At 38.3% G+C, this 27,154-nt stretch overlaps 1 protein-coding gene across 1 annotated transcript in view; it reads right to left on the bottom strand.

The window, feature by feature from the left end:
• The window catches only part of ATM (ATM serine/threonine kinase), a 122,864-nt gene that overhangs the window by 51,895 nt on the left and 43,815 nt on the right, over nt 1-27,154 (bottom strand). The window contains 10 exon segments of the mRNA XM_082683215.1: nt 981-1,113; nt 1,919-2,083; nt 2,641-2,815; nt 9,291-9,490; nt 10,140-10,266; nt 10,883-10,998; nt 18,634-18,880; nt 19,819-19,988; nt 21,278-21,451; nt 26,267-26,387. Coding sequence (XP_082539341.1) covers nt 981-1,113; nt 1,919-2,083; nt 2,641-2,815; nt 9,291-9,490; nt 10,140-10,266; nt 10,883-10,998; nt 18,634-18,880; nt 19,819-19,988; nt 21,278-21,451; nt 26,267-26,387 — 1,628 coding nt within the window.

Here is a 27,154-nt window from a genome sequence, read left to right as displayed (position 1 = left end):
TTTAAACCCTAGATTCAGTCTAGACCAGCAATGTCCAACAGAACTTTCCACAACGATAGAAACGTTCTATAATGTGCTCTGTCCAACAACAGCCACGAGCGTCATTACTCCTGAGAACCTGACATGTGCTAGTACAATAATGAAACTCAATTTTAAATTTTACTGAACTTTAATTCACTGAAATTTAAATATCTAAAAACAGCTAATGGCTATTTTGGACAAGACAGGTCTGGACCAATGAATTACCCAAACACATAAGAACAAAAGAAAGAGGTGATCATCTTTTACACACACACGCATCTCAGAACAAAAGCACTATAAACTCTGAGCTCCTATGATCCAGACCAAAATCAGTTTTTAAAACTACTGGGAGAAAAAAACCACCATGGAAATAGGAAATTAATGGGTAAAAATTGAAAATCAAAACATAATAGAAAAAGTTTCCCCTAAGTATAATACTAAAATAACATAAACTCAAATCAAAGTAACATAAAAATGTTTTCTTAAGAAAAAAAAAAACTAATAACATATACAAATGTGTGTCTGTAGAAAAGCGCGCACACACACACACACACACACACACACATCCATGTTATATGTATGCACACACATAGGAGACTTAGAGTGGGACACATTGGAGCAATACCCACAGATTCCCCATATGCCTGGCCCTAAGGAATTCAAATGTTTCTTTCAGGCACTAGGGAAGTGGTTAAAAATGTTTCAAGCAGTAGAGTAATACGATCGTGTATGGGTTTAGAGAAACCATTCTGGCAGAGGTGTAGCGGATGGATAAAATAGGGTTAATTCAAGGTGAGGAGATCACTCACAATCTCTTTTTGTCTCTTTTTGTCTCATCATGATGAACTACATGATGAGAGTCTAAGGTCAGCCCATGCCAATTAAACAAAGAGTAAGAATTTATAAAACTCTCTCCAAAAGAAAGATGCACAAATAACCCGCGTCATTAACATCTGTACCCTGAGATGCTCTCATGAGGTCCACCATCTGGTCCTTGTGCTGAGCTAGCTGTCTGCGGAGATCCTTGAGTCCTTCCAGCCTTGTCAAAGGAAGTGCATCGTAAACACTCACAGAGAGAAAATGATTTATTTCCTAAAACAGAATATTAGTTAAAAATGTAATGTGCTTTTTGGACATGGATGACGTCTATCAAATAAAACTCAGAGAAAAAAATTAGTCTTTTACAGACACTGATTCATATCACTATTAATGCCACAAGGGTAGAAATAAATGCCTTCTTCCACTGCAAATCTGCCAATGTTATAATCACTTAAATTTTAATGGGCTCTCTCATGATAACATACTTAAGATTTTAAGATTGTAATAGCATCCTCCAAAGGAAAAGCTTGTATTTCTACTCATTTAGTACTATAACTCTAGTTTTATATCTTAGTACATTTAACTATATTGTCATATTGATATATAATCAAATATAGCATACGATATTAAAATTATAACTTTTATACCAAAAATTACACGCAAACATAAATTTTCAAGTTTATAAAGATTAAAGTAAGATTAAAACTGGAAAAACCCCTTGAAAAGTCAAATATCATCTCTAATTCAAACATTAAGTTGTCCCTCAAAAGATCAGACGGTAATTTTAAGATACTAATAGATCAGATGTATATGAAAATCAAGCATATTTTAGAACAGATTCCTTCATTATTTAATTTCAGATCTTAACCAAGAAACCTTGATAGTTATAATTTTACTGCTATACAGGAGGATATATTAAGATTCAGCTTTTTATTTGTTGAAAGGGGGACAAATCTTATTTTTTTAAACACAATTTTTAAAAAAGATTCAGTTTTTTACTTTTAGAGAATTGGAAGTTTTCAAAAAGTACTGCTCTCTACCCTAACACAAAATAGTAAGATGGCGGAATAATTATTACCTCCAAAAGTGAAAAGGGTCCTTTACTGTATTTAATTTTCTGCTGAGTAATGCGCAAATCCTTAAAGACATCGTGGTCAGGGAAAGGATCTAGAAGTTTAATTGTCATATAGAGGTTTTCATTATCCTTGTTATCTATCACTAAGTATTTCAACAAGTCCAATACCTAAACATAATTTAAAGAAGAAAAAAAAATCAAAATGGAAAAATGATTTAATTGTATTTTAAAGTCAAACAACCAAACCTACTGTATTAAATAATAAAAACTCTACTGACCCAGCTCAGATAATGTTCTAATTACTTCTACAGTACCACATGTGACTGTCCCTGGGCTTTCAAATGACTGAGCAAGTGTGTAAGGTGCTGCTACAGAATGGGCAGTGGGATAGAAAAGTGCTAGTACCACTGGAACATTCTGTAGACATAATACCTCCTGCACCATCACAGTGATGTCGACTGCTGTCCTTGGTTGGTGTCACCTCTACACTTCAACAGAAGACAGACACTCCTAGGCTATTTGTGAGATCAAAATTACTAAGTGCTCTGTAATTAAAGGATTATGAATATTAATTCACTGAAAATGTTTTTCTAACCATTTTTCCAAGAATATTTTCACTGAAATGACTAATTACACCGAGTAAACATAAAACATTCAGCTCCTTCCAAGAACACTCTGTACCAAGGTTATTTCCCGTATCTCGCGAAGAGGATCGGGGGCAGTACCTGTTCCTGCACCTCCAGGTGACCATCCACAAGGGGGATGAGTGTACCAACAATCACGTGAAGATGATTCTCTAGAGCGTCCTTACAGGAAGTTACTGCCGTGTGGCAAACCCGGCTTAGCAGGTCACAGCACAGGGAGAAGCTCCGTAACGACACATCCATGAAACGAGAAGGCCTGGCACAGGGAGGAAAGTAGTGAGTTCTAGGAAACTACTTGAACAGAAGCTCATGAAGAAGTCATTTTTCTTCAGCAGCTTGAATTCTGAAGTGGCCAGACATAAAAGTCACTTTTGTATCTAATTCTTTTTTTTTTTAAGATTTTATTTTATTTATTCGACAGACAGAGATCATAAGCAGGCAGAGAGAGAGGGGAAATGGGCTCCCCGCTGAGCAGAGAGCCGGACGCAGGGCTCGATCCCAGGACCCTGAGATCAGGACCGGAGGCAGAGGCTTAACCCACTGAGCCACCCAGGTGCCCCTGTATCTAATTCTTAATAAAGTTTATAAGCCAAAAAGAAAAGTGACATCAGCAACATGATGGGGTAGATAGCTCCCAGCTCCCCTCCTAAGAGGTACTGAAAAACAGTCAGAACTCTGTAGAACATTCTAAGGTTTACAGCAATCAAGCAAATGCTGAATTAAAAAGGGGGGGGACAACTTAAAAACTGTAAGAAAACTGTGGTTTTACTTGTCTTTGCCCCATTACTCCCTCCAAAGCTTGGCAGTTGCCATGAAACCTATGGTCCCCATTCCCAATATGGGGTCCTGGCTCTTTGTTCTGGAGGAAGCATAGCAGACCACATTTGCAAATTATTGACATCTGTTCTAAACCAGTCTGGGAGCTACCAACTAACATAAGGGGCTAAGCTCTGATTTGTCTAACTTGGATCTCTCCAGGCTGGAAAAGCCATGAGCATTGCTTGAAAACACCACAAAACTTGCCAACTACCCACAGCTGTGAGAAGCAAAAAGTTACTGCTGAGACATACAACAAAATCACACATGTATCTGGGAAATTTAGAAAGCCACACACAAATGCTCAGGGTAAGATACTTGCCCAAATATCCCCTGAGAAGACCATAAACTTCCACTCTAGGCTAACCCCTATGTTCAGTGCAAACCTGCCTAAGTGTTGAAGGAGAGTCCTAACACAGAGCCAGTCTGCAAAAATAGGAAAGATTCTCATTCTCTCTTTCACTCATTCACTCCTGGCATTCAAGGAAATACCCATAAAAATACTCCCTGAATAGTTAAGGACAGTCTTCAGCAGCCACACGTGGCAAGGAACACGGACCCTGCACAAACAGGAGCACACTCACCCAACCAATGGACCACCACAGCCTTCAACGATTAAAAAAAAAGTCAAACCGCGGGGAAGGGGAAAATCTGATTTCCCCAGCTACATAATAAAAGTAAAATATGCAGTTTTCAGGACAAAACAGAGAGCCCAGAAATAAATCCACACTTATATGGTCCAATAATCTATGACAAAGGAGACAAGACCATACAACAGAGAAAAGAAAGTCAACTAACGGTGCTGGGAGATGTGGACGGCTACACGGCAACAACGAAACTAAACCACTGCCTTACAACATATACAAAAATAAACTCAAAATGCATTAAACCTTGGGATGCCTGGGTGGCTCAGTGGACTGGGGCCTCTACCTTCGGCTCAGGTCATGGTTCCAGGATCCTGGGATCGAGCCCCACGGCGGGCTCTCTGCTCGGCGGGGAGCCTGCTTCCTCCTCTCTCTCTCTGCCTGCCTCTCTGCCTACTTGTGATCTCTGTCTGTCAAATAAATAAATAAAATCTTTGAGAAAAAAAAATGCATTAAACCTTAATGTGAAACCTGAAACCACAGAATTCCTAGAAGAAAACACAGACAGTAATTCCTTTGATATCAACCAAAGAAACATTTTTCTAGATATGCCTCCTCAGGCAAGGGAAAAGCAAAAAACTCCCAAAGACAAAACAAACAAACAACACACACACACACACACACACACACACACACAATCATGGGACTATATCAAAGTAAAAAGCTTTTGCACAGCAAAGGAAACCATCAACAAAACAACTAGGCAAGATACAAGATATCTTCAAATGACACCTGTGACAAGGGTTAATATCCAAAATATATAAAGAATTTATACAACTCAACAATTAAAAAAATAATCTAAGAAATGGGCAGAGTACTTGAATAGACATTTTCCCCAAACAAATGCCCCCAAAACACATGAAAAGATGAAAAGATGCCCAACATCACTCATCATCAGGGAAATGCAAATCAAAAGCACAGTGAGATACCACCTCACTCCATCAGACTGACGAGTATCAAAAAGACAAGCAACAACAGGTGTTGGCCAGGATGTGGAGAAAGGGGAACCCTCGGGCACTGTTGGTGGGAATGCCAGCTGGTGCAGCCACTATGAAGAATGGTCTGGAGGGTCCTCAAAGAAAGTTAAAAATAGAATAATCATATGATCCAATAATTCCATTACTGGGTATTTACCCAAAGATGATGAAAACAATTCAAACGGACATGTAAATCCCTATGTTTACAGCAGCATTTTTTAGAGTTGCCACGGTACAGAAGCAGCCCACGTATCCAGCGATGGATGAATATGTAAACAAGATAAACACACACACACACACACACACACACACACTCACACACACACACACAGTAGACTACTATTCGGCCATAAAAAAACAATGAGATCATGCTATTTGCAAAAGCACAGATGAACCTAGAAGGTATTCTGCTAAATGAAATAAGTGAAAGACAAATACCACATGATTTCACTGGTATGTGCAATCTGAGAAACAGAACAAATGAAAAGACAAACTCTGAACTACAGAGAACTGGTGCCTGCCAAGGGGAAGTGGCTGGGGGGGGACGGGGGAAACAGATAAAGGATTAAGAGGATGCTTACATGAGTTATATATAAAGATATAAAGCTGTTGAATTATTACATTATACACGTGAAACCAATGTAACAAATTTTTAATTAAGGATATTTTTAAGGTAAAAAAATCCACTATTTCAACACAAATCACACTGTATACGAAGAAACAGGAAAGTAGGAAAGGATGGCCCATTTTAAAAAATAAGATACACGGGCCAGAACAGTCCCGAGGAAGCTCAGAGAGCGGATTACTAGACGAAGACTTCAAAAACCTGTTTTAAATATGCTAAAAGAGCTTAAAGACAAATGAAAACAGAAGCACAGCATACCCAAATTTATGGAACACAGCCAAGGCACCTCTGAGAGGAAAATATGGAGCAGTAACCACCTACATTATAAAAGAAGACTGGCAGGGTGGTGTGGAGACTAGAAAAACCCTACCAAAACACATGCTTAAAAATTAAGAGCAGTCTCTCAAACTCTTCCATGAAACAGAATAGTAGGGAACACTTCCTAACTCACTCCAGGAGGCCAGAAATTCTCTAATACCAAGGAAAATAAATATACCACGGGAAAATCTTAATTCTCAATGTCCCCTAGGCATATAGATTAAGGGACGCCTGGGTGACTCAATTGGTTGAGCATCTGCCTTCAGCTCAGGTCATGATCCCAGACTTCTAAGATCCAGCCCCACATCTGGGCTCGCTATGCAGTGGGGAGCCTACCTCCTCTCCCTTTCTGCAGCTCCCTGTACTTGTGTGTGCACTCTTTCTGCCAAATAAATAAATAGCATCTTTAAAAAAAAGGAATACAGATTTAAAACTCTTAAAAAAAAGTACAAGCAAGCTGAATGTAAGAGCTTATTAAAAGTATTATATACCATGAGCAAGTAGGATTTACCCAGGAACACAAGAGTGAGTCAACAGAAGAAAATCAATCCATGTAATAACACCACATTAATAAAATGAAGAAAAATACATGATCATTTCAATAAACACAGCAAAGGCACTTGACAAAACTCAATCTCCTTTCCCAATAAAAACAGGCAGAAAGACATGGATAGGAATTTATCCAACACAATAAAGATAATTTATGAAAAACCCACAGCCCAACATAATCAATGTTGAGAGAATGGAAACTTTCCCACTAAAATCAGGAACAAGATAAAGATCCCCACTTTCATCCCTGCTACTCAACACTATTGAACTTCCAGCCAAAGTAATTAGACAAGAATTAAAAGGCATCAAAACCAGAAAAAAAGAATTAAAACTATATTCATAGATGACACGATACTATACACATACAAATTCCCAAAGAATCCACAAGAAATCTACTAGTAACAAATAAATCAGCCAAATCGCAAGTCATGAGAATAGCACAAAAATAAGTTTTAGTTCTGTACATCTGCAATAACAATCTAAAATGGAAACTAAGAAAGCAATTCCATTTACAATAGCACTCAAAAGAATTAAATACCTGGGAAGAAATTTAACCAAAAATACAAAACTCTTGTACACTGAAAACTGTAAAAGCAAGGATAGAAGAAATTAAACAAGTCCAAATAAATGGAAAGACGTCCCATCTTTATGGATTAGAAGACAAATTGTTGAGATATCAATACTATCCAAATGATCACATACTCGATGCAATTTCATTCAAAATTGCAATAGTCTTTTTTGCATAAATGGAAAAGCTGGTCATTAAATTCATAGGGCATTTGCAAAGCACCCAAAATAGCCAAAACAATCTTGAAAAAGAAGAACAAAATTGGAGGATACCCACTTCCAGATTTCAAAACTTAATATGAAGCCACAGTAATCAAAACAGTGTGTTAGGGGCATAAGGGCAAACCAAGGGTACAGATTTGAGAATCCATAGATAAATCCACACATCAATGGCCAAATGAATTTTGACATGTTCATTCAACAGGGAAAAGAAAACACGACAAGTTCATTCAACAGGAAAAGAACAGTCTCTTCAACAAATGGTACTAGAACAACTAGATCTTAAGAATGAAGCTGAACCCCTACTGCATACCATATGTAAAAATTAAAATGGATCAACAACGCAAATATAAAAGCTAAAACTAGAAAACTCTTAGAATAAAACATAGTGGTAGATCTTTATGAACTTGGATTTGACAATGGATTCTTAAGACATCAAAAGCTTGAAAAACAAACAAAAAAAACCATAAATCAGAGTCCATCAAAAATTAAAAATTTGGGGGGCATGTGGGTTGCTCAGTGGGTTAAGCCTCTGCCTTCAGTTCAGGTCATGGTCTCAGGGTCCTGGGATCGAGCCCCACATCGGGCTCTCTGCTCAGCAGGGAGCCTGCTTCCCTCTCTCTCTCTCTGCCTGCCTCTCTGTCTCCTTGTGTCCTCCCTCTCTGTCAAATAAATAAATCTTTTTAAAAAAAATTAAAAAAATTTTTGCAACAAAAGAAAATTATCAGGGAAGTGAAAAGACAATATACAGAATGAAATAAACTACTTGCAAATCACATATGCTGATTCACTATCCAGACTATATTTGCAAATCATATAGTAAGAGCTAGATAAGGATATTAAGAAAAGTATGACAAAACAAAATGGAAAAGGATAATCTTTGTCTGCTCTGAAGAATTCACATTTGAAGGCAATGTTATGTACTAATCAGAAAATAAATAATAGAAATATCATCAAAATTAATTTAAAAGAATAAAGATGCTTAAACTGAACATATACCCCAACTCTACATTAACTGTGATATTGTGATATATAGTAAGAAATACATATTTGCTCTTCATCCCTGCTTCCAGCACAAAGCTCCTAAAACTCCAGGAACACCAGGGATGAGGGCAAGAAGAGCGTCCCTAACTTCTGAAAGCATCTAGGTCACCTGAGGACGAGGGCTGGTTGCCTCCATCCACCTTGTGATCAGAGGATTGGAATTCTCGGTCCCACTCCCCTGATCTCTGCGGAGGGGAGTGGGGATGAAGGCTGTGTCAATACCCACTAGCCAGCGCTGCAATCCATCGTGTCTCTGCCACAAGGCCTCCATAAAAACCCACAAGGACCAGCTTTGGGAGCTTCCAGATCGGTGAACACATGCAGATGTGGGGACAGTGGTGCCCCCTGGAGAGTGCAGGGAAGCTCCACCCCCTTCCGTGATACATCTCTTCATCTGGCTGTGCCTGAGCCACACCCTTTTATAATAAACTGGTAATTCGGTCAGTAAACAGGTTTCCTGAGTTCTGAGAATTTTCTGAGTTTAGCAAATGAATCGGACTCAAGGAGGAGGGTCCCTGGAACCTGCAGCGGAGAGCTGGCTGGTCAGAAGCACAGCTGGTATCTGAAAGGAGGGGCCGGCAGTCTCTCAGGACTGAGCCGTCAGTCGTGGGCTCTGACACTAAGCAACTATTAGGAGCTGAAATGTAGGACACCCAGCTGGTGTCTGGAGGGTTCCTTGCATGTGTGTGTGAGAAACACCATCCTCCCCACATATAGGAATTGGGGACCAGAACTGCTGCAGTGACAAATATATATCAAGCCACTCAAAATTCGTTTAAAATGTTGAAGACCCTTAGTACTGAATATTTCTAGGGACAGGTAATGTAATTTTTAAAAAATATTGGGTATATATATATTACAAACCAAAATTAAGCAAGCAATCCTCCCGCTTCTACCTCTTGAAACTATAATATTTCAATTAAGATAAGGTAGAGAAAACAACTTATATATTGGTCTAAATATATTAAGTACCTTTTGTTGATATAATGAATCAAAGTATAGATAACATCTCGAAGAACAAAGGCCCAAGCTCCTCCCAAGGCACTTTTAATATCTTTCAGTAATAAAGTAACAAACAGGTGATATATTTTAAGAATTCTGTGCTTTTTATAAACATTATTTGTCTCAGCAGCTTGCTCACAAATGGCTAGAAGAATTTTCTGATAGGAATCCTAGAAAATAAAGACACAATTGATAAAAAACTTATCTAATCATGTATACTCAACTATAATAAATATATTTTCTATTCAAAATATATTACAAAATTCTGTTTTGGTTTGATATTGAAGGCAAATACCACATTAAGAAATAGTACCTTAAACTGTTGTCAATTTACCTAGTTTTCAGAGAGCAAACCGTACTTTTCAAAAATATATACTCCCTAAGTCAATGTATGACTAAAGTATCCTGAGATTCACGCTTCATATGCAACATATTTCAATTAATACTGACAAGTAAGGGGCGCCTGGGTGGCTCAGTGGGTTAAGCTTCTGCCTTCGGCTCAGGTCATGATCTCAGGGTCCTGGGATCAAGTCCTGCATCGGGCTCTCTGCTCAGTGGGGAGTCTGCTTCCCTCTCTCTCTGCCTGCCTCTCTGTCTACTTGTGACCTCTGTCAAATAAACAAATAAAATCTTTAAAAAATAAAAAAATAAAAATACTGACAAGTAAAATACCAAGATATAAACTTATAAATGAGTGTTCTTGATTTATTCAGACAAGTTTTCTATTTTTTTTTCTTTTAAGGTGTACTTACACAGATTTTCTAGCTGAAAAAGAAAAATATTCTCTCATCAGTTATTATAATATTAATGTATACTTACAGGGCTTTTGGAAAGAATTTCTAAAATGCTTTTCAGCTTGGTTTTATGGCAATTGCTGATATAGGCAAATGTTGCTTTAATCACATGTGATGGAAAATGAGGTGGATTAGGGGCAGGATCCAAATCCCTACAAGTTATAGGAAAAAAAGCAGTCATCATTTTCAGAACAAAGTTGTTTAAAAAAAAAAAAAGATTCTGTTGAAGTTTCAGAAACCAGTGAAGTTTCAGAAAGAAAACTGAGATTATAATAACCCCAGGTTCTAAAATTATTTTCCTACTGAAACACCAGGCTTTTACTAAAATCACAAATGACTTATCACATTCTATACATTATCAGTCAGAATATCCTAATACTTTTACCCTCCATGACTTAATCTTAAATGATTTAAGAAATCTTCAATGAAGTTAATGGCAGTTCTACACGTGTGCCTTGGTATCACTTTAGCTCTGAATTAAAGCTCTAAGATACTGCTGTAACCATATTAATATTGTGAGACTGGCGATCAGACACTCTTTATATGAAGTGAAATTATCAAGTGAAATCACTTTAGTAGATACTACTACTCTTTTGTACAGCTAGCACAGTAAAGCACGTACTGAATACAGGGTGCTCTCAAGTAGCTTACACAGGAAACACAGTACACGCCTAAAAACTGAAAGAGACATCTGAAGGCGTCAACCAATCAACTTCCCAAAGAAATTCTGAAACTGCAGCCAACTCTCTAAGTTTAAAATACCCATACCCTGAAAAGTCACAGAGGTCCGTGCTCTGGCTGGCACCAGAAGTTGCCGGTTCGTGTAACGTCATCAGTAACTCCACCACAATCTCTGGTAAATTACTAAGAAATAAATGATCAATCTGTAAGGATACAAAATTAAAATAACATTTAAGTTTTCACGTCTGTGACCTTTTAAGACAATTTGAGGGACTAACGTTATTGCATCACTTCCAAAATTAATCCAGGACTAAAAAAGGAAATAAATAACCAAAGATGTAAGATGTGCAAGACATACAGCTAACTCCTTCTGCGTGCAACCGGCCTGCAGCCTGAGAGGAAGGTAAGGAAATCATATCCAACAAGACTCCCTTAATCTGACTCTTGTTTAATTTTAAGAATCAGGGGCGCTGGGGTGGCTCAGTGGGTTAAGCCTCTGCCTTCAGCTCAGGTCATGAACTCAGGGTCCTGGGATCAAGACCCACACTGGGTTCCTTGCCTACTTCTCTCTCCCTCTGCTGCTCCCCCTGCTTGTGCTCTCTCTCACTCATTCTCTCACTTTTTCTCTCAAATAAAGTAAGAAATAATTTTAAAGAATCATTTTAACTGATTAAGGCTTCAGGTGTAGCACTGAATTCCTCAACCTAGTGATTTTCCTGCCAACCAAATTCCCCACTGACCTACACTGCTTCTCAAACTGCATTTTACCCTTGATTTACTCGGAAAATCCATCTTGCTTTGGAATGATTGACTAGTAAGAATTCCTAGTGCCTTCCCTGCATGACTTTTCCCCAGATTTCTACTTGGCCGATATCCCCAATTCTGAGGCTGGCTGCTCCCCACACCCCCCCGTCAAGAAGAGTAGACAGAAACCCTCCCAGACAGGAGCAGGCCCGTCATGGATCCAGCTCCTGTTACCCCGGGCCTCATAGACGACAGACATTCAGTGTAAGGAATGGGTCCGCTGCACTATAGCTCACCCAAATGAACAACGATTGTGGAGACTTACAGGTGGATTTGTTAGCTCTCCAAGTAAGGAATCGCAGTAAATGGCTGATTCACTGGGTGCACAAGGAGATGAGGAGATGTGCAAACATGCTGCCTCACAACAGAAATGGTTTAAAACGGGACAAGAAAGAATGGAATGTAAAGATCCTAGCCCTTCCCTCAGGCCCATGCATCACTCAGGCCAGCCTTTCCAAGGCTGCAGCCCTTTTAAGAATGCAGCCTCGCTTCAAAGCATATCTGGGATAAGGAAGGACAAACTGGCTGCCTGTGTTTCATATTAGAGGAAACATTAACGAATTTCCTTACACACAGAACGGCAAGTGGCTTCATGAGTTTTGTACCATTCTACAATAAGCAAGACCTGTAATGTTTAGCTAGGGGACATATAAATTACACAGGTGTCTAGGTACAGCCCACCAATGTTGGTAACTGTTAATATCTCAGGCTTTTGACAACTGACAAATTTTAGAGGCTCAGAGACTAATAATAGTTGTACCAACACTTATGCACGGAAGAAAGAATCTAGAAGATTGATTCGGACAAAGTGTATATTAGAGAACCAAAGAAAAAGCAAACTTAACAACTTAATGCCAACTGGAACTGAGTAACAGTAATCTAGGTCTTTAACAAGTTTCAAGTTTACCTCTCTCCATTCTTTTTTTTTTTTTTTTTTTTTTTTTATATTTTTTTTTAAAAGATTACCTCTCTCCATTCTTAACACTGATGTTTCAATCGGGCCTCAGTGTAATTATTTTCCCCTCCTTGACTTACTCGGATTCTGCAAATTGCTATCTTTTACTTTGAATACATTTATTGTTTTAAACATTTTATTTTTAAAGATTTTATTTATTTATTTGCCAGACAGAGAAAGAGCACGCACAAGCAGGGGGAGCAGCAGGCAAAGGGAGAAGCAGGCTCCCCATTGACCAGGGAGCCTAACGTAGGACTCATTCCCAGGACGCGGGGATTATGACCTGAGCCGAAGGCAGGCACTCAACCAACTGAGCCACCCAGGGGCCCCTAGTTTGAGTACATTTTAGAAAAGCAGTAAGATTATGCCTGCTTAGAAACAGGGAGATGGCTGGGAGGGGTAAAAGCAGGGTCTTTCATAAATTCCATAACCTTTGAAGCACCAACGTTCTGTTTCAACCCTCTTTTGAGAAGGAGCTCATTTGCCTCCATACAGACTTAGATCTAGCTCCGACTGGCAGTGGTCCACCGAGGCAAGTGAGAAACTCCATGTTTCATTTCTTGGTTCAATACAGTAACTGGGCAAACAAAAAAAAGTCTCCTGAAGTTTAGCCAATTGTAATTTTAACATTAGCCAACCCTGGTTAGTCATCCTTATTTACATTAAAAGAAAAAGAAAAAAACACCTTGAGAATAACCAATCTTCTTTTACTTTAAAAAAAAAAGTTTGTGTTTTAAGTTCCCTCAAATAATTTTGGATGTATCTAAATTACTACAAAACAAACAGAAGTTGTCATAGAACCTTTTTTACTTGACTCCATCTTTTATCAAATAATGAGTATTCACTACATACTAAGTAGCCAGGATATACCAGCAAAACAGAAAAAAGTAAAAAATCCTACCTTCAGAGTACTTATAGCAGAGTAGACAAACAATGAACATGATTTGTAAGTATATTACATATACTCAGTCTCATGGGAAAAAGCAAGAGTGGGGTATGGGACCTCGAGATCATACTTCTTGAAAAGTAAAGAGGAACACTTCCTACACGCTGTTCAGTACTGGCTGAAATTTAACATCCGGTTTGCACTTATTTATTACTGCCAATTAAAATAAATTTTACGGAGAACAAACTGAGTGACTTTCAAGTGGACACAGGTGGAATGTATCCGGTATTTAGGATAATTTAAGTTCGTTGGTTTCATTAAAATAGACATGTTTTTAGAGTTATCAGCATTAAATATGAACGTTTTTTAAAATCTAGGTTTGTAAAAGGTCAAATAAGCTCATTTTTAACTCTGCTGTAATTTTTTAGCAAAAGAATGACTTAAAATGATGATTAATTTTCTGTCTCTACGTTTTTGTGGGATATCGTTAAGACAGTTTTTGATAAACTAAGCCTTTAAACGGCACTGAATTCATTGGCCATTTAGGTCTTTCTCAAATGAAGTAAGATGGTAAAGCACTGACTACTGAAGGTAGGTTTGTGTTTTTGGCTTCTTATTGCAGAGAAGCAAAGAACATTTGAGTGTTTGAAAACATGCTCTGTGTTTAACAGATTCATAAATCTGCCACCTAAAGAATTCCGGCGTGACATTCACAACTGGATTCTAATGTAGTTTTCACTGGGGACCAAGTTTTTGAAAAGTTAAAATTCTTCTAAGTGTAATTAAGACTAATGGAAATAAGGGAAAAAACTTTGAATGAAAAAGGTGGGGGGTGCCCTGGTGGCTCAGTGGATTAAATCCTCCACCTTCAGCTCAGGTCATGATCCCAGGGTCCTCGGATGGAGCCCCACATCTGGGTCTCTGCTCCACAGGGAGCCTGCTTCCTTCTCTCTCTCTGCCTACTTGTGATCTCTGTCAAATAAATAAATAAATAAAGTATTTTGTTTTTTTTTTTTTTTAAAAGAGAGAAAAAGCTGTAAAAGGTTTATGAGGGGAAATTTTTGGAAAAGAATTTTATATGTGGTCAGGACTAAAGTTGAAATGAATGGATATTAAAAGTATATTGATATAACATTGAAATTTTGCTTTTCTCTCTGTTCAGAGACAGTTTTCAATTGCTGGTTTGCACCTGAGAAGAAAATGTAAAGAAAGGTTTTTTTCTTTTGTCTGCCCAGAGAACTGGTTTCTACGTTTTCTCTTTATCAAGTCTTTGGTCACTTCCTTAAAGCTTCTAAATATTAAAGGAGCTAAGTTTTGCTAATAACTATATAACCCTACATATTTGTCATCTTGGTTAAATAAATAATTATGTTTTAAGCTTTGTAATGATTTGTAATCCACTATTCAGGCATATATTTTATAACTTTCTAAGGTTTTTTAATAAACTTCTCGGGATTTAAATTGTAAATGAAGTCTCTGACTCATTAGGCCTTTGTATTTGGTATGGTAAGTTTCTCTGGAAGCACTGCCAAACACACCATGACAAGCCTTTGGTTATGTCTGGGTAAATGCTAAAACTATTCTAGAGAACGTATGTAATTCCTGAAGTTTCAATATGTTAAACGTACATTTAATACGTTTTAATAAGTTTTAATATGTTAGTGTTATGTTTCACACAAATAACCAGATGTCCTTGCCAGCTGCACTGTAACCTCTCATCAGATCTTTAACCATATTTATTTTGGAGTCTTTTCTCATTCATAGTCCTTCTTATTCTATTGTGACACGTCTCATCTTTAAAGAGATTCATAAAAAGGGCTTTTGCCAAAACAGATTTTTTGATACCTTTAAGATCTTAGAACTAAAATGGGTAGAATTTCCAAACTAACTAAAAAGCTGCATTCAAACTAAACAAGACTTAGTAATGTGGATGGTTTCTGTAATTATTGTGTGAAACACTGCTGGTTCCTGGACGCCTGGGCGCCTCAGTGGGTAAGCGGCTGCCCTTGGCTCAGGTCCCAGTCAGGAGTCTGCTTCTCCCTCACTCCCACCCCATCGGGGCACGCTCACTCTTCTCTCTCTCAAATACATAAAACCTTTAAAGAAACAACAAAGAAACATTGCTGGTTCTCTAATGTTTACTCTACCAGACGGAAGAATCTTTCCCTTAAGATACCTACGACTTATAGAAATGTGATATTTGTTTGTGAAGAAACTGAAGCATTTAACTTTTCTTTCTACCTGAACCCTCTGAAATTCTGAAACTCTCAGTGAGCTTTCCTTCTTACAGAGCAATCACAGTCATTTGCACAAGTTCAAGAAGAATCTATTCTCCTCGCAACAAAACACCCCTGGAAATACTGGTTATTTTACCACAGCTTGGACTGGAATGCCATATTTGAGAGACATGCACAGACTCAGATATGACCATAAAGCTTTAAGGGAACCAAGGTCAGCTTTATGAAGCATGAAGTTAACAAAGCCCGCTGGAAGGGTTGGCCTGATCCCTTGTTTACAGAGTTCCCAGCAGCCTTACCAGGAGAGTAAAGAATGTCACTCCCTCGCATAAGCAAGAACCTCAGGAAGCCTCGGGAAACTCGAGAAGAGGAATTCGCCCAAAACTACAGGTATCACAGGAACGTCTGATGGCAAGCACTTTGCCCGGCTTCTGGCCTACAGAGGCTACTAAAAGTTCAGTCAAGACTCCTTATAAAAAGTTCCAGGAAAGCAGATTCTAAAAGATCTATATGATCTATCCCTATTCTTGCTTATGTAAATTATTAGGACAATTTTGTTAAAATGGAACTTAACAATCGAATTAGTCTTCATTTGGCTATCTCTGATTAAAAATGAAGGTTGTTATAGAGGAAAAAGTGTTTCAACAACAGAGCTTTGTAAATATTAGATTTTAAACACACAAGACTCAACACAGGGTTTATAATTTGCTCTACCCATTAAACTGTATTTTTTCTTTTGCTTCTATAAAGGTGCCTCTTATTAATTACGTAATTGCTTACAAAATGAAATTGCTTGCTATGCCATTAAGGCCTTAAATAACCTCCAAAACAGCATTAAGATCTTTTCACTGCTGCAGAAGGTGAAACAAGTACTAACATAAAAACAGAATGTGGTGTATGTATTCCAGATTTCCCCAAAATCTAAGAGGATTGAGCGAAATTAATGCTTTAAATGATCTCTCTCTTTCCTTTAGTGATTGGTTAAAGCTCCAGGACTGCAAGACAATTACGGCCAGCTATCAAAGGTCCTTTGTTCAGGCTTCTCTTTCTCATAATAATATTAACCTTATTTTGTTGCCATTGCCAGTGCCAAGGTTCCTTCCCTGCCATAACTTCCAGCTGACAAGACAATCCTTTCTACTCAAGGAGGTTCAGCTATATGTTGTCTAGCTTGGATTAGCCGCCTCTGCCTTTTGTAACTCCGACATATAAATTCCCCACTTGGGGCATCTGGGTGGCTGAGTTAGTTATGCATCGGGCTCTTGACATCAGCTCAAGAGAGTCATGATCTCAGGGCCGTGAGATCGAGCCCCACATCGGACTCTTTACTCAGCAGGGTGTCTACTTGAGATTCTCTTTCTCCCTCTGTCCCTGCCCTGATCATATACTCTCTTTCAAATAAATAAAATCTTTAAAAAAAAAAAAAAATCCCCACCTGACCAATGTTGACCCACGGGTAGGGACATCTCTACACCCTGATTCAGCAGCAGGAAGAAGTTATAAAAGATAAGACCTTCCACCCTCAGCTATCCTAAAGATTTTAAAGGTCAAAACTATTCAGGGGGAAATGATGTGGGAAACAAAGGCAGAAGGAAATACAGATAAAACTAAATGTCCTGTAGCCCAATGACAAATACTTGAGATACACAGTTTAAAATTCCTCCAAGAAACTCCCAACTGTCTTATCATGAGTGCCTTGCTAAAAGGAAAAACAACCTTAGCTTGACGATAGCCAGGCCTCCCCCATTCCTGTCACTCTTCTTTAGCATATGAAAATACTTTTGGAATTTCACTTTGTCTTTACTTCCCCCAACTCCAAAATATATAAGTCACTTGCTCCTCACAATCCCAGGCCAGCATCTCTTCTCACCCCTGTAATTAAGACATTTTTTTTTTTTAAGATTTTATTTATTTATTTGACAGAGAGAAATCACAAGTAGATGGAGAGGCAGGCAGAGAGAGAGAGAGGGAAGCAGGCTCTCTGCTGAGCAGAGAGCCCAATGCGGAACTTGATCCCAGGACTCTGAGATCATGACCTGAGCCGAAGGCAGCGGCTTAACCCACTGAGCCACCCAGGCGCCCAAGACATTTTTTAAAAGGAAAAATATCAATAAAAATAATCCAAAGTTTTAAAATTTCTGATTAAAAATACTTCATTTAAAAAGCCAATCAAGGGTGCCTGGGTGGCTCAGTGGGTTAAGCCTCTGTCTTTGCTCAGGTCATGATCTCAGGGTCCTGGGATCAAGTCCTGAGGGCTCTCCACTCAGCTGGGAGCTGCTTCCTCCTCTTTCTCTTTCTGCCTGCCTCTTTGCCTACTTGTGATCTCTGTCAAATAAATAAATAAAATCTTAAAAAAAAAAAAGCCAATCAAAAGAAGCAATAAATAAATAAATATATATTTTTTTAAGATTTTATTTATTTATTTGACAGAGAACACAAGTAGGCAGAGAGGCAGGCAGAGAGAGAGAGAGAGAGAAGCAGGCTCTGCACTGAGCAGATAGCCCGATGTGGTGGCTCAATCCCAGGATCCTGGGATCATGACCTGGGCTGAAGGCAGAGGCTTTAACCCGCTGAGCCACCCAGGTGCCCCAAATAAATAATTTTTTTAAAGAGCAAATAAAAAAAATTCACAGATTGCCTATCCTAGATAGGAATTACTACACTTTAAATTTTACTGCATAAATGATGAAAAGTGTTAAAACTGTTAAGTTATATCTCCAATGAATTAGGTTATGATAAGGACAGGGAGCCTGCCTGACTCAGTTGGCAGAGCATGTGACCCACATCACAGAGCATGTGATCTAGGGATCAGGAGTTCAGGCCCCAGGTTGGACCTGGAGCCTACGAAGGAAGGAAGGAAAGAAGGAAGGAAGGAAGGAAGGAAGGAAGGAAGGAAGGAAGGAAGGAAGGAAGGAGGGAAAAATTAGAGAATTAGTAGGTAAAAGCGAAGTCATACCTGTTTTCCTAGGACGTTTTCATCTTTAAGGGTATCATAGACTTTGGCAGCGGTCTCTCTCTGCTGTGCCATCCCACTGTCTCCTAGACCCTCGTAGGCAAAGTAAGGAAGAATATTTACAAGAATCTTTGGAAAGCAATGTGCTAGAAGGCTTTTCCAATCCTCTTCAATCTGGTTAGCAATGGACTTAACCTCATCAAAACGACTTCTAATCACCAGATGTGGGATCAAAACCTTGTAACATGATCTGAAAATATAAAATTTTAAAGTATATGTTATACACAACTTTTGTCAAATTTTGTAACATAGCTCTTAAAATAAAAAAAATCCTTTACTTAGTAACCATGAGCACACCCCCTTATCTAGATCACTAAGCATTCTTACTCTAATTCTATAAATGGAGAAATGAAGTTAAATAAATTCTAAATAATCAAATATAAGAAAGAGATCTGAGACTATACCACCCTAATTCTATGAGCAAAAAAATCTGTGAACTATATTTATTTCTTTTCCATAACTGACTGATGCAAAATTACTTCGTTTATGTAAAATGAAATGTAAAGAAATTTACAAATTCAAACTATTAATGTAAATTCTGTTATTGCTAAAATGAAAAACGGCCACTGAATAATTACGAACTATTTTCCCATCATCCTGATACCCAAACACTATTCTTTAGTTGTTCCAATCCTCTTCATTTTCAAAATTTTCTTCTCAAGAGTTAAGAATTAGCAAAATAAGTACTTTTACATTAAACTTTAAATCTAATAAAAATAATGACAAAATGGTCCATAGCCAAGCAATAGCAAGGAGAAACAATTTATCTTTGATTTGTCATAGGGAAGATTATCAAACACTGAAGCTGAAAGAACCCTTCAAGACCTTGTAATTCCCTTGTACAGATGGAAAAACGAAGGCCGAGGGGATGCTTGCATGGCTTGCCCGAACTCACACAGCTCGGACCAGACCCTAAGTCTAGTGATTCTCTTCTACACATGTCGATTCAAACAAGCAGCCCTGCTTCTCATACTACAAGCCTTCCAACTCCATGTGTGTGCATGTGCACATGGAGGGGTGTGTGGGTGTATGAACGTGCGTGTGTGTAAGGTGGGGGAGAGGGGCTGCCAAACATTTCCATCACATTTAAAAATGAACATATTTCATGTGTGCCATAGGTAGACCTACCTATAGAAATCCTCAACATTTGTATAATTTAGTAAAATAAAAGGAAAAGAATATAAACTATGTTCAGTATCTTGAAGATTCAGCCATTCCAAAACCAGATAATCCAAATGAGAAGCCATGAAGTCTTCCAAACGTCTATATCCAAATGTTTCAGAAACTTTCTCTAAAACCTGCAAAGATCAGAAAAGTCAATGCTTTAAGAAAACAATGAAAAATAAATCACTTAAATCTTCTATTTACAGTTTAACTTTGAAGCAATCATTCAAGCATTCTATAGCCTGATTTCCTCATCTAGGAGATGGGGATAATAACAGTACCTGGGCTTCAGAGAGACTAAATGAGAAACACGTATTTAATATAATTAGCACTGAACATAGCACACGGCAACCACTTAGTACATGTTAAATGAATAAAAATGGAAAAAATATATTGCTATGTTCAACCTTTAATTATCTTTCAAAGGAAGGCCTAAAGGAAAATAATAGTTCTTCTCAGTCCTAGATCTAAATGAGAAAAATCCAACCACTATAATCCACTTATAATATCAGGTAGTGGAGGGGCACCTGGGTGGCTCAGTCGGTTAAGTGTCCGACTCTTGATTTTGGCTCAGGTCATGATCAGAGTTCTGAGATGGAGCCCATGTCAGGCTCTGCATTCAGGGTGGAAGGGCGGGGAGGGGGGTTTTCCTTGGGATTCTCTTCTCCCTCTCCTTCTACTCCTCCCCTGCTCCCTCTCTAAGATAAGTAAATCTTAAAAAAAAATAATAATTAGGTAGTGTAGCGGTATACTTAAAAAAAAAAAACTTTTTGTTTTAATGCTGAGAGGTGATAGATTAGCTTGCGTGAGACTAAGGACCTACAGGTTGGCCTACCAGCCAGTTCCATGGAAATCAGGCCACTGATCTATCACTGGGTTCATCACACGAACACCTAAAATGGAAAGGTCTGGAACTTTCCAAACCATGAACTCTGAGGTGCTAGACTAGGGCAGAGGCGGGCATTCCAAAATACTGTGCTGGTGCTAACTACACGACTGGACCCAAGTGCTTCTTCCCCAGTCGCATACCTTAGGGGTTTCCCCGCTCCCTGCTCTGAATTCTGGCCATGCTAGATCCCAAGGTTGTAACCCAGAATCTATCAGGCAAAACACCTGCTACTGCTCGTTTTCTCCATGTGTTTTCCTCAATAAACGCAACTCCAGAGGGCATGGTCTGGGAAGAGATGTCGTTCATCCCTGCTAGTTCAATGAATACTTTGTGAAATGCTTAACAGAAAAAATGATAATGCATCCAAATAAACAAACACTATTTAAAGAGTTAACTACTTTCCAATATTCCCAATCTAAAAAATAAAATCGTCTCCAAGTCTTTAACAAGTGCCACTTTAAAGTAAGCTTTAACTTTTTAAATTATTTAAAAGTCACACAAGGAGGATAATAAAAAATATTCATCTACATGTACCTTTTTAACGAGGTGAGGTTCTAATCCGTTTTCTTTCACAGACTTACACAGTGCAAACAAAGCCTGTTTTTCACAGACTGGGCTACAGCATAAAATCCCAGCTATCGTCATCAGTAAAACAGATTTTCTGTTACAGATCTCATCCAAAAGTTCAGGGTTCTCAGCTCTGTGGGACTTGAAAAGAATTTCAAAAATAATAATATAATGTAAATATACAAACATTGCAAAGAAGACTATCAGTCTAAAATCTATTCACCCATTATAACATTTAATAAGCAGCCACTGACCACTGTTAAATCTCACAGCGATGGAGTCAAGGCCAGCCAGAGATCTGAGAAAATATCAAAGTTGTTGTAGAGGAATAGCTGTTTTTGATAAGATCTTATGCAAAGAATTCACAAGCATCACAGTAAAGTATAAAGCAATAAAGAAAAACAAGAAAGAACCTACAAGAAGGGCAACCTGACGGTTATCAGAGGGGAGGAGTGAAGATGGGTTAACAAACTGTAGGTAATTACGCTACTAAAGAGAATTATCATTCTAAGGGTGTCTGGGTGGCTCAGTCGGTTGAGCATCCCACTCATAGTTTAGGCTCAGGTCATGACCTCACAGATGTGAGATCAAGCTCCAACTCAACTTGTGCTCAGTGGGATGTCTTCTTGGGATTCTCCCTCTCCCTCTGCCCCCACGCACCCACTCCCGCTTGTGCATGTGGCACACACTCTCTCTCAAATAAATAAAAATCTTTTAAAAAAATATTCTAAGAAATATTGAAATCATAAGGTTCACTAAAAAAGACTAACATAATTTAATCTTCCCTATTAGAACACTTTTTAAAATCCACTTCGTCCTACCACTCCCTATTCTCCAAATTAGCCTCTAATCAGATCTTATTTTTTAAAAAGCTATTTTAAGAAGACTGAAGTCATATCAAACTTTTCCAACCACAGAAGTATAAATTAAAAAAAAAAAAAAAAAAGACAATAACACAAACACACAGAAGCTAAACAACATGCCACTGAACTACCAATGGGTAAGTGAAGAAATCAAAGAGGAAAATTAATATATGGAAACAAAAATGGAAACACAGATAGTTCAAAATCTTTGGGACATAGCAAAAGCAGTTCTAAGAGGGAAGTGTATAGCATACCTCAAGAAAACAACCAAAGTTTCAAATAGGCAACCTAACTTTACACCAAATGGAACTGGAAAAAGAACAAAGGGCCAAATTGGTAGAAGGAAGGAAATAAAGACTAGAGAGGAAACGAATAAAAGACTAAAAAAAAAACCCCAAAAAACCAGAAAAGACCTATGAAACCAAGGACTGGTTCTTTGAAAATATCAACAAAATTGATAAATCTTTATTTAGTCAGACTCATCAAGGGAAAAAAAAAAAAAAAGACAGAACACTCAAATAAAATCAGAAATGAAAGAGGAAAAGTAACAACCAACACCACAGAAAGACAAAGGATTATAGGAGGATACTATGAAAAATTATATGGGAATAAATTGGACAACCTAGAACAAATGGATAAATTTCTAGAAACAGGCAATCCCAAAAATGATTCAGGAAGAAACATAATTTTTGGACAGGTTTCTAGTAAGGAAACTGAATCAGTAATCAAAAACTGCCAATAGGACACCTGGGTGGCTCAGTTGGTTAAGCATCTGCCTTTGGCTCAGATCATGATCCCAGGGTACTGGGATCGAGTACCACATCGGGCACATTGCTCAGCGAGGAGCCTGCTTCTCTCTGCCTCTGCCTGCCACTTTACCTGCTTGTGCTCTCTCTGACAAATAAATAAAAATTTTTTTTAAAAAAAGAACAAAAACAAAAAAAACGGCCAATATCCCAGAAGAACACAGACGCAAAAATCCTCAACAAAATAATACCAAAATGAATTCAATAAAACATCAAAAAAGACCATTCACTGAAATTAGGGGGTTTATCCCAGGGATACACAAGGATGATTCAATATTCACAAATCAATCAACATAATATGTCACATTAACAAGAGGGAGAACAAGAATCTATGGTCCCCTCAATAGATGCAAAAAAACATTTGACAAAATACAACATCTTTCATGATAAACACTCTAAACAAAGAAAACTTTGAAGGAACAAACCTCCACATAATGAAGGCCATCTACGAAAAACCCCCTGCTGAGATTATATTCAATGGTGAATAAAAAAGAACATTTCCTCTAAGATCAGGAACAAGTAAAGGATGTCTATTCTTGACATTTTTATTCAACACAGTACTGGAAGTCCTAGCTTCAGCCAACAGACAAGAAGTAAAAGGCATCCAAATTGCTATGGAGAAAATGAAACTGTCACTAGTTACAAATGACATGATACTACACATAGAAAATCCTAACGATTCCATCTAAAAACTATTAGAACTCAAACTATTAGAACTCATAAATGAATTCAGCATACTGTTGCAGGATACAAAATTTATACACAGAAATCCGTTGCACTCTTTCTTAAAGATTTTATTTATTTGACACACAGACAGCACAAGCAGAGGGAGTCGAAGGCAGAAATAGAAGCAAACTCTCCGCTGAGCAGGGAGCCCAATGTGGGGCAACAATCCCAGGACATCAAGATCACAACCTGAACCGAAAGCAGCCCTAACCAACTGAGCCACCCAGCGCCCCTCTGTTACACTTTCATACACTAATAACGAAGGAGCAGCAAGAGAAATTAAGAAAACAATGCCATTCACTATTATACCATAAAGAATGAAAAACTTAGGAGCAAGTTTAACCAAGGAGGAGAAAGACCTACACTCTGATGAAAGAAACTGAAGACGGCACAGAACAATGGAAATATGTATTGTGCCTCAGATCAGAAGAGTATTGTTAAAATGGCCATTCTATTCAAAGCAATCTACAGATTTAATGCAATTCCTATGAAAATACCAATAGCGTTTTTCACAGAAATAGAATAAAAGACCTTATAAAATTTGTATGGGGCCAGAAAAGAGCCCAAGTAGCCAAAGCAGTCTTGAAAAAGAACAAAACTAGAGGTATCACAATCCCAGATTTCAAGATACACTACACAGCGACAGTAACCGAAACAGCATGAACTGGCATACAAGAAAGACACAAAGATCAATGAAACAGAAAAAAGAGGCCAAAAATACACCCACACTTACATGGTCAATTAGCCTACCACAAAGCAAGCAAGAATATACAATGGAAAACAAATAGTATCTTCGATAAATGGTGCTGGGAAAACTGGACAGCAACCTGCCAAAAAATAAAGCTGGACCACTTTCTTATACCATACACAAAAAAACTCAAAATGGATGTTAGAACTAAAGGAGAGGGGCGCCTGGGTGGCTCAGTCCGTTAACCATCTGCCTTCAGCCCAGGTCATGATCCCGGGGTCCTGGAAGGGAGTCTACGTCGGCACCCTCATCATCGGGGAGTCTGCTTCTCCTTTTCCCTCTGCCGCTTCCCTCGCTTGTGTTTTCTCTCTCTAATAAATAAATAAAATCTTAAAAAAAAAAAAAAGATCTAAATGTGAGACCTGAAATCATAAAATTCCTAAAAGAAAACACAGGCAGTTACTTCTTGGACAATGACCTTAGCAACATTTTTCTGAATGTGTCTATTAAGGCAAAGAAAACTAAAGCAAAAGTAAAGCACTGGGACTCCACCAAAATGAAAAGCTTTTGCACACCAAAGGAAACCATTAACAAAACTCAGAGGCAACCTACTGAATGAAAGAAGATACTGGCAAATGATACATCTGATAAGGAGTTAACAACCAAAATATTTACTGTAAAAAAACTTCTACAACTCCACACAGAAACAATTCAATTAAAGAATAGGCAGAGGACCTAAACAGACATTTTCCCAAAAACATACAGATGGCCAACAGACACATCAGCATCAGTGAAACGCAGACCCAAACCAGAGTGAGCGATCATCACCTGACAGCTGTCAGAATGGCCGGTACGAGGAAGACGAGAAAGAACAGGTGTGGGGAGGTCGTGGGAGCAAGGCAAGCCTCAGGCACAGCTGGTGGGCACGCAGACCGGGGCAGTTACTGGGGAACACAGTGTAGTGGTTCCTCCAAAAATTGAAAATGGGAATCCCTTATGACCCAAAAATTTCACTACTGGGACCTTACTGAAGAAAAAAACCACTAATTTGAAAGATAAATGCACGCCTATGCAGTATTTACAATATCCCAGTGATGGACGTAAACCCAAGTGTCCACTGACAAATGAAGGGATAAAGATGTGGCGGGTGGGTGGGTGTGTGTGCAGGTGTGTGTGAGAGATGGGGATTACTCAGCCATGGGGCGGGGGAGATCCTGACATCTGCAACAACACGGATGGATCTAGAGGGTATAATGCTAAGTGAAGTAAGTTAAAAAGAAGACAAACACCATATGATTTCACTTAATGTGGAATCTACAAAATAAAACAAACAAAAAATCAGACTCTTAAATACAGAGAACTGGTGGTTGTCAGAGGGCTGGTGGGTGGGGGGATGGGTGAAATAGTGACTGGAGATGAACAGGTACAAACTTCCATCTATAAAATAAGTCACAGAAATGAAAAACACAGCACAGAGAATATACACAATAATACTGTGATAATGCTATATGGTGACTATACTTAAGACGGACACTAGTAATTTACAGAATTACTATGTTACACACTCAAAATGAATACAACATTGTAGGTTAGCCCTACTTCAATTTAAAAAATTTTTTTAATAAAATAAGAAAGCCATTTGTACTCCCATAAAAATCCAGTAAATCTTTTTTTTCCCACAAAAAAATAGTACATATAAGTTGAACCAAAGATATTGCCATTATTGGATCAATTCCAACCAATTTCAATTAAGTCACACAGTTGTTTTAGTAAACTGGTGGATGCACACTGCCCTAGGCCACACTGGTAAAGTAACAGATGACATAATTATAAGAAGTATATGATAAGAGCACTTATGCATTGCTAAAATTACCACTTCTCTCATTCCTTCCAGAGCTTTCAAATACGCATTTTCAAAAGCTGTTTGCTGAAGCTTCAAAGGAAGTGCTTTCAATAATGTGGACGAGCCTCTGTGTTTCATATCCTGGAATAACCTTAAAAAAAAGCAAAAAGTGAAATAATTTTTTACCTTAAACATTATTTTCTAAAGCATGTCATGGGACACAAATAAATCACATTGTAAGATATAATAGTATACTGGGCCTTCTTTTTAAAAACCTTTGAAATCTAATCCCATTTAAACAGGTTTATATCCACTGGTTAATGTCAGGTCTTTAAAATATACTCCATTTTCTCCTAGAACTGGAAGGATCTCAAAAAAATCTATTAGCTTGAGGCACCTGGGTGGCTCAGTGGGTTAAGCCTCTGCCTTCGGCTCAGGTCATCATCTCAGGGTCCTGGGATCAAGCCCCGCATCATCAGGCTCTCTGCTCAGCAAGGAGCCTGCTTTCCCCCTCTCTCTGCCTGCCTCTCTGCCTGCTTGTGATTTCTCTCCCTGTCAAATAAATAGATAAAATCTTTAAAAAAAAAAATCTTTTAGCGTATTGCCCAAACTTGAACAGTCCTAAATTCAAACTAGCCTATAAAGAAAAATTATCCTCTGATCAAACACCAAGCCTTCGGCTCCTGTCCCCATGCTCTAATTTTAAAAAAGTGATCTTATCCTGGGGCACCTGAGTGGCTCCGTTGATTAAATGTCCAACTCTTGATCTCAGCTCAGATCTAGATCTCAGATCTTACAAGTCCCGTGCTGGGGTCCATGCCCAGCATGCAGTCCACTTAAAAAAAAAAAAAAAAGTGATTTTATCCTGCAAAGTGGATAGCTTTATGCCTTGATGATCTATTTAATTTCTTCATGTGA

This window comes from Mustela nivalis (assembly GCF_964662115.1).
Source record: "Mustela nivalis genome assembly, chromosome: 9".
NCBI classification, from domain to species: domain Eukaryota; kingdom Metazoa; phylum Chordata; class Mammalia; order Carnivora; family Mustelidae; genus Mustela; species Mustela nivalis.
The sequence above is the reverse complement of the archived record's forward strand: the minus strand, read 5'-3'. Positions and strand labels throughout refer to the sequence as shown.